This window comes from Aotus nancymaae, unplaced genomic scaffold (genome assembly GCF_030222135.1).
Source record: "Aotus nancymaae isolate 86718 unplaced genomic scaffold, 86718_ANA_hifiasm-v0.15.2.pri h1tg000069l, whole genome shotgun sequence".
Classification (NCBI taxonomy): Eukaryota; Metazoa; Chordata; class Mammalia; order Primates; family Aotidae; genus Aotus; species Aotus nancymaae.
The window spans coordinates 1911500-1924190 of NW_026988484.1; the positions used below are offsets into that span (position 1 = coordinate 1911500).

At 45.2% G+C, this 12691-nt stretch overlaps 1 protein-coding gene across 13 annotated transcripts in view; it reads left to right on the forward strand.

Annotated features, from left to right (window-relative positions):
* LOC105731396 (zinc finger protein 586) overlaps window positions 1-12691 on the forward strand; it is a 31332-nt gene that overhangs the window by 3515 nt on the left and 15126 nt on the right. For 6 of the 13 annotated variants that reach the window (XM_012473105.2, XM_012473102.2, XM_012473103.2 and 3 more), the window contains exon 3: window positions 9380-9569. In XM_012473105.2, coding sequence (XP_012328528.1) covers window positions 9380-9569 — 190 coding nt within the window. Of the gene's footprint in view, window positions 1-2320; window positions 2448-4359; window positions 7175-8385; window positions 9046-9379; window positions 9570-12691 lie in introns of those variants that run through there. The other 7 variants (XM_012473099.2, XM_012473101.2, XM_012473104.2 and 4 more) reach the window with 5 other exon arrangements.

Below are 12691 nucleotides of genomic sequence, written 5' to 3' on the forward strand. Positions count from 1 at the left end.
TGCCAGGAAAGGAGATGACCATATATGTATTTCACAATATCACAGCCATGCTAAGATTCTGAAATGTGTTAGATACTATTTATTGGAGCTACCAAATAGGCAGCTGGACACAGATGCAAATATCTGGGGAGGGGTTGTATTGGAGGTATCCAATATTTGGTAAATACTGTGTGGACGGAGGTGAGTGAGTCATGGCTCACATTTGGGAGGCACAACCTTTAGATTATGGTGATGACACCAATGGGGTACAGGAAGTGGGGGTTGGGTTTCCTGCTTGTGTGTCTGGTGATGGTATTGGACGGGTGAGTCAGGTGAATGGCCGTGAAGGGAGGATATATCTGATAGCCTAGTTTGGCAAGTGATGTAGACTTCCAAGGAATGAATAGACTTGAGATGCACGCAGAAACATAGGAGTAGCTGAGGGAAGATGATACTCCGCTAGAGCTTGAGTTTATTTGCCACTTTGTGGCCTCACCAATTTTTTGAGATGACTTTGGTGTGTCCTAGGGTGTTTCAGCCTGGTGGATGTGGAGGCAAATATGGTGACCCTTTGAGAGTCACTAGGCCGGAGATTGACAACCAATGGATCTGGGCTTTGAATGGGGTTATGTGGACAGAAGAAAGTCATAGTTGCTGGGCGCGGTGGCTCACCCCTGTAATCTCAGCACTTTGGGAGGCCGAGGCAGGTGGATCACCTGAGGTCGGGAGTTCAAGATCAGCATGGCCAACACGTTAAAACCCCATTTCTACTAAAACTACAAAAAAATTAGTGGGCATGGTGTGGGGTGCCTCTGTAATACCAGCTACTCGGGAGGCTATGACAGGAGAATCGCTTGAATTTGGGAAGCAGAGGTTGCAGTGAGCTGAGATTGCACCATTACACTCCAAGCTGGACAACAAGAGTGAAACTCTGTCTCAAAAAAAAAAAAAAGTCATAGTTTCTGAGGAGAGCAAATGCTGCACAGAAGTGGAATAGCAACATAAATATCTGAAAACGCTAGTGGTTCTTTTTGTCTGTGGATTTATGCATGGAGGGCTTTATAGAATGACTTGGGGCTACAACTGCTATTGAGAAACATTGGAATTCTGTGATAATTTTGGATTCCTTTTTAATTTACCAAGACTACCGTGCATGATGTCAGCCACGTTACAGTGTAAACCCTAAATTTAAGGCCATCATCATGTGCTACCTTCACGTCTGGTGATACCAGTACTACCTCAAATGGTCTGACTGCAAATCCCCTTTCCCACTCTGCTCTTTTGGATAATGTATCCCAGCTTAACTATCCTTTTAATCAAGAGGACTAGGCAGAGTTCCTGGTTATTATTTATTTGTAGCACTTTTTTTTTAATTTATTTTTATTTATTTTTTCCTATCGCTTTGAACAAATATTTGTAGCACTTTCATTTCTACTCACAGAGTTATTCAAACAAGCCAGTTGCAACTGGGTTTGGTGTCACACCCCTGTGGTGCTAGATACCTGGGAGGCTGCAGTGGGAAGATTGCTGGAACCCGGGAATTTGAGGCTTCAGTGAGCCGTGAAAGTGCCACTATGCTCCAGCAGGGGTGACAAAGTGAGACCCTGTCTCAAAAATAAAAATAAAAACAAGCCAGTTGCAGTCTTTCAAGGGAGTCAGGGGCACACCCTCTTTATTCAGCAAAGATTGCTGCATACCACAGTCCCCCTGGTTGCTCTCTCTTATGCATAGTGCAACCCCCATGTGGCTCTCTGTGGTGAGTGGTCCCCTGTTCTCTCAAGCTGTGAGCATATTTGATGATTAATGAACTTTCTTGATGACTTGTGTTCAGTGTCAGGTGTTATGTGTTTGGCCATCACCACAACCCTAGGGTGAGACTCCTACCCTCACCAGTAGAAGGAAGGGGAATTAAAATACTTTAACTTCTGGCAAGGCCAGAGAGAGGGCTATGGTGTGGGGCAGTTAGGTGGTGGTGGCAATTGGCAGGTGTTTGTGATGTCCAAAGATGTGAAGGATGGGTACGTAGAATAAGGATTATGTCTGAAAGGCCTCGGGCACTGCGTCGGGATTCGTGTGCGCTTTGCTAGAAAGGAGGGGATGGAACCCCTTATTTCAGGACCACAGCATAGAGGCCTGTTTGCTCACCTGCCTCTTGTTGCTGACGGCCATGTGGTATGATCAGTGGTCCCATGAGGACACAGTGGCACTAGTGACAAAGTTTCTTCTCTGAGGTGGAGAACCTGAGAGGTAGAAGATGGGCAAATGTAGATATGTTGGGGAAGTGAATTGTGGGTCTTCAGCATGGGGGCCATTTGTGGTTTCATCTATCCCATCATAACAGAGCAGTGTGACCTTTGAAGATGTGGCTGTAAACTTTTCCCTGGAGGAATGGAATCTTCTTAATGAGGCTCAGAGATGCCTGTACCGTGACGTGATGCTGGAGACCTTGACACTTATATCCTCCCTGGGTAAGGAATTCATATTCACCTGTGACCTGAGTTGCTCTCTGCCCCTCTCCTTTATGCCTCTTGGTAAGAATTTCTTGTCTTTCTCACATCAGGACCATGGGCACAGCTCTGTTCTGCAGTTGTCTGGAGAGGTTCTGTTGTTGGTTGGACTGAGGTGTATGTACTGCCCTCTCCTTTTCTTGAGCGACCCTAACCTGCTTTATTGCAGGCTCCCAGGGAAGGAGTCAGGGTCAGGAGTCTTAATGTCATCCTAATGCATCCCACCTTGGTTGTCCTCTGCCTGTCTGGGTGATTGTGCAGATCCAAGGCTCCTGCTTGTCTCAAACTGCTGTCACTGATATGGTCATTATGTACATGAACCACAACCTATTCTTGCAACACCCTACTTCAAAATTCTTTTTGTAGTATTTCACCAGGCACAGTGACACCTGTCATTCCCAGCTATTCAGAGGCTACTCAGAGCCCAGGAGTTTGAGGCCAGCCTGGGCAACATAGCAGGACCTCATCTCTAAAAATAAATAGGAAGGAATTATTTTTGTAATATTTGGTTTCCTTTACTGTGGAATATCAAATGCAGAGTTGTTCTGAGCCAGTATCAGGTATTTATCTGTCATATTTTTCCCTTAGTACTTATATTATCCAGGTTCCATGTAGTTGCTCATCTTGGTGGTGAAATGAAGAGCCCCTGGTTGTCCCTAAGATATAAATGACTCCCACCTTAGCAAGGACTCGGGACAGCTTGGTTCTGAAAAATAGTATGTGACTGAGGGCATAACATCAGGACTCTATTCAAAGCATGCCACAGACCTCTTATACTTGCCTAGTATTTTGGTGCCAATAGAAATAGCCCCACGTTATTTCTGTCTTTGCTTCCCCATTCTTGAGAGTTTCCCAATTTATTAAACCTACACCTTGTCACTTCTGCTGCTACATCCAGCGCAGGACTAATTTCGGTATTTCTGGACTCTGCGTCTCACTTATTTTTCTTATGGCTCTGTCTGCTGTGGTCTTCAATATTGGCTCATATGTTTTGTATTATGAAGTATATACCCATTGTTTTTCTTTTCCTTTATCTGAGACGGAATTTTGCTCTTCTTGCCCAGGCTGGAGTGCAGTGGTGCGATCTTGACTCACTGCAACCTCCACCTCCAAGGTTCAAATGATTCTCCTGCTTCAGCCACCCGAGTAGCTAGGATTACAGGTGACCACCACCATACTCAGCTAATTTTTTTGTTATTTTTATTAGGGGTTTTACCATGTTGGCATGTTGGCCAGGCTAGTCTCAAACTCCTGACCTCAGGAGATCCATCTGCCTCAGCCTCCCAAAGTGCTGGGACTACAGGTGTGAGCCACCACGCCCAGCCCCTATGAAGTATATACCCATTCTTTTTTTTTTTTTTCCATTTTTTTAAAGACGGGGTTTTACCATGTTGACCAGGCTTGTCTCAAACTCCCGACCTCAGGTAATCCATCCGCCTTGGCCTCCCAAAGTGCCGGGATTACAGGTGTGAGCCACCGTGTCCGGCCTGTATATACCCATTCTTAAGAGTCCCTGACCAAGGGATGTTGTGCTCTAGTCATGTTGTGTGTGTGGGGGGGTGCCTGGACATATTCTTTATAGTACTCACATGTCATCAGCAAATAAGGTTCCACAGGCAAGTTGTTTGCAAACAGAGGAGTTATAGACTCTGCCTTTACTCTGTCTGTTGCCTCATTTAGTCATGCCCTTGACATCATGAGGCCTCCTACATCTGTAATAATGCTAAGCATCCACAACCTCAACCTGAACTTAACTCCCTGTACATGTAAATAATTTCATAGACTAGTTTTTTCGTTTTTCAGATACTCTTGTGGGTAGGCTGCATATTCAACAAGGTCAACTTGTACCTCACCAGCATTTCCTTGCTTTCAGGTTGTTGGCATGGAGGGGAAGAGGAGGCGGCGCCTTCTAAGCAGAGCACTTGTGTACATGTATACAAAGACCAGAGAGTTCACAATGGAGAAAGGCCTTATGAGTGTGGGGAATATAGGAAATTATTTAAGAACAAGTCCTGCCTCAGTGAACACAGAAGAGATCACAAACACAAGCATATTTGTACCAGAGAAAGGCCTTATGAGTCCAGCAACTATGGGAAATTATTTCACCAAAACACTACACTCCATATTCATGAGAGATTTCATACCAGACAAAAGTTTCATGCGTGCAGTGAGTGTGAAAAATCATTTCACCAAAGCTCTTTACTCTTGCAGTATCAGACACTTCATACTAAAGAAAGGCCTTATGAGTGTACTGAATGTGGGAAAGCCTTTGCTGAAAAGTCCAGTCTTGCTAACCACAGGAAAGTTCACTCTGGAGCAAAGCCTTATGAATGCAACGAATGTGGGAAGTCCTTTGCTTACACATCTAGTCTCACTAAACACAGGAGAGTTCACACTGGAGAGAGGCCTTATGGGTGCAGTGAATGTGGAACATCCTTTGCTGAAAACTCCAGTCTTGTTAAACACTTGAGAGTTCACACTGGAGAAAGGCCTTATGAATGCAGTGAGTGTGGAAAATCATTTCGCCGAAGCTCTGCACTCTTGCAGCATCACAGAGTTCACACTAGAGAAAGGCCTTATGAATGCAGTGAATGTGGGAAATCCTTTAGCTTAAGGTCCAACCTCATTCACCATCAGCGAGTTCATACTGGAGAAAGGCATGAGTGTGGGCAGTGTGGGAAATCCTTTAGCCGAAGATCTAGTCTTATTACACATCTGAGAGTTCACACTGGAGAGAGGCCTTATGAGTGCAGTGAATGTAAGAAATCCTTTGCTGAGAACTCCAGCCTTATTAAACACTTGAGAGTTCACACTGGAGAAAGGCCATATGAATGCATTGATTGTGGAAAATTATTTCGCCACAGTTCTTCGTTCCGTCGCCATCAGAGAGTTCATACTGGAATAAGGCCTTGTAAGTGAAGAAAATTTGGGAAATTCTCTTGCTGAGTCATTGTGCTCCTTCAAGGCCAGAGAGTTCACTCCGGATCAAGGCCTTATGACTGTGACAAATGGGGAATATTCTTTAGCTAGTGCTCTAGCTTCTTTACATAAAAGAGTGTTCCCACTGAATAAGTGCCTTTTGAGTGCAATGAATGTGAGAAAGCCTTCAGCCCTCTCTCATTGGTTACCAGAATATTTACATGAGGAAAATACCATAGATGTGGAGGCACTATTATTTCTTCTTCAGTATAACACTGGAGGAGATCCCTTATGAGGATGTCGTCTGCCTAAATTGAATGTCATACATGAAATAGCTGCATACATTCCAGGTATGTGGGAACTGCATAGCATTTTTCCACCTGCCCAGGTCTCTTGCCAGACTTCTGTGACTGACAGTTCTCTTGCAAAAAGCATTTCACCTTTACCCCTTGACAGGTGGCCATAGTAAATCATCCTCCTACCTCATCATGATCCAGAAGTAAACTGATTTTCTTTCATTCACCAGAGGGGTTCTTTAGTATCCTTAGCACTCATTCCATTCTCATTTCTTTCCAATGAGTTAGGCCATGAACTTGACCCATTTTTGGCACAGAGGACTCTTCTGGTGACTTAAAAAGATAGACTACTTTTTCAGGGATCTTTTCTGTCTCACAGGATTCTTAAGATGGAATTTTCCAGCTCACCAGTCACGAATCTGAGACAACCTGCCGCCTATTGCCCTGGCTTGTGTTATAATAAAGGCCCTGTTGCTTAAGACACCTTCAGTCTTCAGAAGAAGCAATGGAAGCTCCAAGTGCTTTTCCCATACCTTACCCTGTGCATCTCTTCATCTACATCTTTTGTAATAGTTATAATTAGCCAGTACATGATTTTCCCTGACTTTTATGTGCCACTCTATGAAAGTAATCAAATCCAAGGAGGGCATCATGGGATTCCTGGTTTATACCTCATCAGTCAACAGCAGAGGCTCTGGAGCTTTGAATTGGCATCAGAAATGGGAGCGTCAGTCTTGGTGACTGAGTCTTCAGGGGGATGTGACGCTATCTGCAGGTAGATAATGACTGAGTTGAACTGGAGGACCCCCAGCTTGTATCCACTGAAGGTTTGCTTGGTGTATGTGGAAAACACCCTGCACACCTGGTCACAGAAGTATTCCATGTTGATTGTTGAAAAGTTTATTTATTTTTTTACACATATGCTATGGCTTCCCTTCTGTTATTCCACATCTTTCTACTCCTGCCATACTATCTCTTTCCAAGTTTGTTCTTCCTCAGAGTTCTCATAAGTGGAAAGGATATATACTCGTTGCAATTTCATGTTAGCCACATTTTCAGCATAGCCATGAGTTCCATGTAATTATCTCAGAACTTAGAGCTTACTGTCCTTTACTCACTATCCAGTGATACTTAATGTGTTATTGGCCATCATAGAAACTTTACTAGCTACTTGTGTCATTCTCAATGGATAACTCTGAATCCACATTAATAACTTTGTAATTAGCTCAATCCTCAGCTGTTTTTAAGAGATAATCTCAAATCTTCGTGCAGATACTATCACTGCAGCTACAGGTGAAATGATAGTCGCTTCCTAGCCAGGAGGTTGGATCATAGAATCCAAGATAATTTCTCAGGAATCAGATAGTCTTGTTCCACCTTTGCAGAAATGTCAACATTGCAACCACCATGGCAAATGTTGATTTAATAAGCAATTACTATTCCCAGATAAGTGTCACAATCTTGGAAGAAATTGTCATAGAAGAGATGGAGGGTGGATGATGAGGAATTAGTTAATGGTTACAATGGACATTATTTGGGTGATGAATACCCTGAAGCCCTGTTTTAGCCCCCGTTTACATGCACAAAATGTGCATGTAACAAATCACACTTATGCCATATAAAATTATTATTATTATTATTTGAAACGGAGTTTCGCTCTCGTTACCCAGGCTGGAGTGCAATGGCATGATCTCGGCTCACTGCAACCTCCGCCTCCTGGGTTCAGGCCATTCTCCTGCCTCAGCCTCCTGAGTAGCTGGGATTACAGGCATGCGCCACTATGCCCAGCTAATTTTTTGTATTTTTAGTAGAGACGGGGTTTCACCATGTTGACCAGGATGGTCTCGATCTCTTGACCTCGTGATCCACCCGCCTCGGCCTCCCAAAGTGCTGGGATTACAGGCTTGAGCCATTGCGCCCGGCCCATAAAATTATTTTTTAAAAATTGTAAGTGTTATATGGAAAAATGATGCTGCTTTATGGGATTGGAACACAATACAGATGAAGAGACAGAACATAGTTTGAGGGACACAGAGCGATGGTACCACCTTGTGTAATTCCCTTAAGGGTGCCTAGAATCTCTTCTCCATATTTGCTCTCACACCCTCTTTAAAGTATTCTCATTGATAACCAAAATATTCTCAAAACATTCATTATAAGAGCTTTACTCACATAAAGTGAAGAACAAGAAGACTTTTACCCACAGTTTTTGAGTAGATGTTTAGTGTCCTAATAGCATTTTTTTAGATATGCATTTTTGTCCTTTTGAGAACATGATTTGGAAATGTGAGCTGCAGGACTATGTCATTCATGTGTTGAATGCAAAAGTTAAAACTTCCTGTCCTATTTAGTGAATGGAAAAATATTTAATACAATTAAAAGATCATAAATTACAAATAGCAAGATAATCAGGGATGTAAACCATCTCAATCCCTAAATGTTACCTAATGACAACATGTTATAGATAGATTTTATTTCCATTGTTACTAATATTTGATTCCCTTCTCTTTGGAAGGATGTCCAGTGATTCTGAATCAATACAGGTTTGTGGGATGTCATCTAGAAGTCATAAGATGGTTTATTCAAACAAACCATATTATGACTACACACACTTGCTGATGCATATCTTCCTGTCACTTCTGTGAAGAGTGAAATTTTCTTTCTCTTCCTTTTTTTTGAGACAGACTTTCACTCTTGTTGCCCAGGATGGAGTGCAATGGCATGATCTCAGCTCACTGCAACCTCTGCCTCCCAGTTTCAAGTGCTTCTCCTGTCTCAGCCTCCCAAGTAGCTGGGATTACTGGCGCCCGCCACCATTCCTGGATAATTTTGGTATTTTTAGTAGAGACAGGGTTTCTCCATGTTGGCCAGGGTGGTCTCCTGACCTGAGGTGATCCACCTGCCTCACCCTCCCAAAGTACTGGGATTATAGGTGTGAGCTGTAATGCCCAGTTCAAATTTTCTTGATAATACCCTAATTATGTCCCCACAAAACCTTTGTAGTCAGAGAAAATCTGTAGTCTATAAAGACAAAGTTTTTAGTAATGAGAGCAGTTTTAGGATCTGTAGGCTCTTGTCTGAATAATTAATACAACTTTTGTTAATTCACATATGAAATCAATTGTTCTGCTTATTTATGGCTAAAATTATGTGAAAGTTTCTATACAAAATGTTTAGATTTCCTTCCTATTCTCAATTTGTTAATGTTCTTTTTCACACTAACTTTTTGGTATTTTGATTATAGTAGTAATTTCTTAGCTTTGTTCCATTTTAGTGTGATATATAAATCAATATATTCGCTGAGAAACTTTTACATGATCTATATAAATTTGTTGTATATAGTTTCTCCTTTGAATCACTCTAAAACTATTAACTTTTTACTAAGCTCTACTTGGTCTAGGTTTTTTTTTTCTTTTTTTTTTTTTTTTGATATGGAGTCTCACTCTGTCACCAAAGCTGGAGTGCAGTGGTGCAATCTCGGCCCTTTCTGCCAAACTCTGGTTGGGGGCGACCTTAAGTGCGGGGCCTCTCTGGGAACTACATTACCCAGAATCCTCTCTGTGGAACGGAAGTGAGGCTGCCCAGTGAAGCCTCAGAGAAACCGCGCCTTTACGGAGGCACGTAACGTGAAGCCGGGGCTTGCCGCGTCCTCCCCGCGCGCCCATTTTAACTTGGCAGGTCCGTCCGGCTACGCTGGGTTGGGACTGCTGTGGCAGGGAGAGCCCGAGAGAAGTGGTCGTGCCCGTCGCACGCAGGTGGATGTGAGGCTCTGCGAGGCCGCTGGTCGTGACCTGGGGCAGGAGAACAAGGACAGGGGCCGCCGGGTCCGGGTCCCCGTGCACGCACAGTCATGGCGACTGCAGCTCAGGTGAGCGCTGCGACCTCCGGGCCTCACCTGCCTTCCCCTCACGGACCCCGAGACCCCTGATCGTGAGGGGCGCCTCCTCGCGGCCCTGCAACCCAAGCTTCTGTCAGGGGCCGAGAGGCACTGCCGCGTGGGATCCCAGTTTCCGAAACACCCAGCTGATGCAGTCGGGAGGGTGAGACTGACCGAGAGACCGGCAGCGGCTGAGCCGGGAGGGTTTGTGACTCGGGAACAGCCTACGAGGCTGTAAGGTTAGCCGAGAGAAGGAAAAGACCCAAAGTCAGGCAAGCAAGTTTCGTTAACCTGCCGGGCTGCCCTGTAACCGTCACAGGAGGCAGACCCGAGCTCACAAAACGAGGGGTTTATGTGGGGTGAGAGAGGCGTAAAGACAGGCACAGAGTTTGTCAACTTGTGACAGACGTCATTCTGTGACTTTCGTGGCGGCAGTTAGGAAGATTTTTAAAACCGGAATTTACAAGTATGGATAACATTTGTTTTGCCTGTCCTCCCCCAGCTGCCCGGATGGCTGTAATCAGGCTTGGCTTAATTGTAGCACGTCTGGCAGCCTTGATGTGGTGCCTGAATATTCTGAACTAGTAGGGGTAAGGGGTCATCTTGCTCGGAGGAGGTTTTCTGGGGCAGGTTGTCTTAATTACCCATTAAGAGGCTAACATCCCAGCCTCTTAATAGGTAACGGGAGGGACAACGTGTGGGGAGAGGCTAGATTGTAGGGACTGTCGTTCCTGGAACTGTCGGTATTCTTGGAGCAGCATCATATCTTGCATTGTTCCATGGGTGAAAGCTTTAATAAGGTCTTGTAAAAACTGGGCGAGGAGTCGTAAGAGGCAGGGACCAAATGCTAGAAGAAAAGAGTTATGGCAGGACCTAGGAGGTGCAGTAGCCAGGGTGTCCAGGAGTTATGGAGTTTGTGCTCGGTCCTTGAGCTTTTTGACAGTGTCTCGTACTAACCCAAATTCATTGTTCATCTAAAAACAGGCACAGACCTCCTTTCCTAGCAGTGAGGAAGTCCAGACCTCTGCGGTTTTGTAGGGCGAATGCTGGTAAAGAGTCCAATTGGTTTTCGAGGTGTGTGAGAGTCTGCTATTTCTTCTAGTGACAATTGGAAGTCTCAAGAGTGACTGGCAATATGATAATGAGGTTCCTAAACTTCCTGCTCCAGACTCAACACTAGTTGTGACTCCAAGGGCTACTAACAAGGGAATGAACTGTATTGCTCTTTTTGATCTAGCGTTTAATGTAGCAGGGACAGGGAGTTCTTGGTTTGGAGGAAGAACCAAGTATGTTAATATTGGGGGTGAGGTAGACTAGGGTGCAAGCACCTGTCCAGTGGGTAGGAGACAGAAGTAGGTTGTGGATCTGCAGAGGAACAATATGCCTGTGGTGTTAATGCAGACAGACAAGTGCATTGAGAACAGGTGTTGGAGTATGTAGGGTCCTCATTTGGTTCAGCTTCAGCTACCCAGACCCCTTTGAGAACTCCCTTCCGGGGGAGGGGTTTCCATGTTTGAAAGGCAGGAGGGGAGGTAATGCGGAAGGACTGGGTAAAGAGGCTGTCAGCTTCAGGAAAAACCGAATAATCTACTTGGAGTGAGGTATGGGAAGAGGGATGAGTTGAGCCACAGGCGGAGGAAGGGATGGCGCCTATGTGTATGTGTTTGTTGGAAGAGGCGGCACATAAGGGAGCTTGGCTAAGTTGTTTGGTGTGGAGCGTTTGGGACCTTGGATGGCAGCATGGGGGAGTTTTGCATGACTGTCATTGGCAGTAGATGTGGAGAGAAGTTTGCTAGCTCTGTTTTTTTTTTTTTTTTTGAGACGGAGTTTCGCTCTTGTTACCCAGGCTGGAGTGCAATGGCACGATCTCGGCTCACCGCAACCTCCGCCTCCTGGGTTCAGGCAATTCTCCTGCCTAAGCCTCCTGAGTAGCTGGGTTTACAGGCACGTGCCACCATGCCCAGCTAATTTTTTGTATTTTTTATTTTTTTCTTTTTTTGAGACGGAGTTTCACTCTTGTTACCCAGGCTGGAGTGCAATGGCGCGATCTCGGCTCACCGCAACCTCCGCCTGCTGGGTTCAAGCAATTTTCCTGCCTTAGCCTCCTGAGTAGCTGGGACTACGGGCGGGCGCCATCATGCCCAGCTAATTTTTGTATTTTTAGTAGAGACGGGGTTTCCCCATGTTGACCAGGATGGTCTCGAGCTCTTGACCTCGTGATCCACCTGCCTCGGCCTCCCAAAGTGCTGGGATTACAGGCGTGAGCCACCGCGCCCGGCTGCTAGCTTTGTTAGCGAGGGAAGTGGGATAGTTCCCAGTGAGGGCGAGGGCTCTGTCTACAAAAGCAGAGCCTTTTTGGACAGTATGTGAAAAGCGAATGGGAAAATGGTCCCAGGGCTGAGAAATTGGGATGGCTGAGTAGGCAACAGAGGAGAGGGAGAAACAGGTCCAGCAACAGGAAGCAAGTGTAGAGGTGAGTGAGATTGAGAGATCGTTCAAGCCTTAGAGAAGTGAGAAGGGACTCCGAGGGAGCAGAGGCAGTGTGACTATTAAAAACGTTAGGAACTTGAGGAAGAATCGGAGTCTGTATCTGGGGGAAGGAAGTGGCAGGGACTGTATGGGGAGGTGGCCTCTTCTAGAGGGTCTGTGACGTGGCTGATAGCGTCCCATGGGTAGCCAAAATCTCTTGAAAATGAGCAGTGAATAGGTGAGTTAAGAACTTTCTACGTGTGGGAATAGGGAGAGAGAGGAGAGGACTTCTGATATTTTGTGTGCTATGGGGAGAGGCTGTTGCTCATCGTGAGGACCTTGCACCTGGAGCAGGGGCAGGCAGAGGTGATAGATGAAGGAGTTACCTGCTCATGGGGCTTTAGGGACAGGGTTAAGGTGGAGTTTCGTTGGACTAAGGAGGGTGCTGGAGAATTGGTGGAGGATGGCAGTTGGTGGGTCAGTGGGTGCTTCAGGAGCTCTTTTTAATCTGGAAAGATGGTACCAAGAGATAGGTCCTCAGAGTTTAGCTGCGGTGAGGGTTATGAAAAGAACTGGAAAGAGACCTTCCGATTTTGGTTTAAGTCTTGCTGTGTTAAGACGTTGGTTTTTTTGTTTTGTTTTTT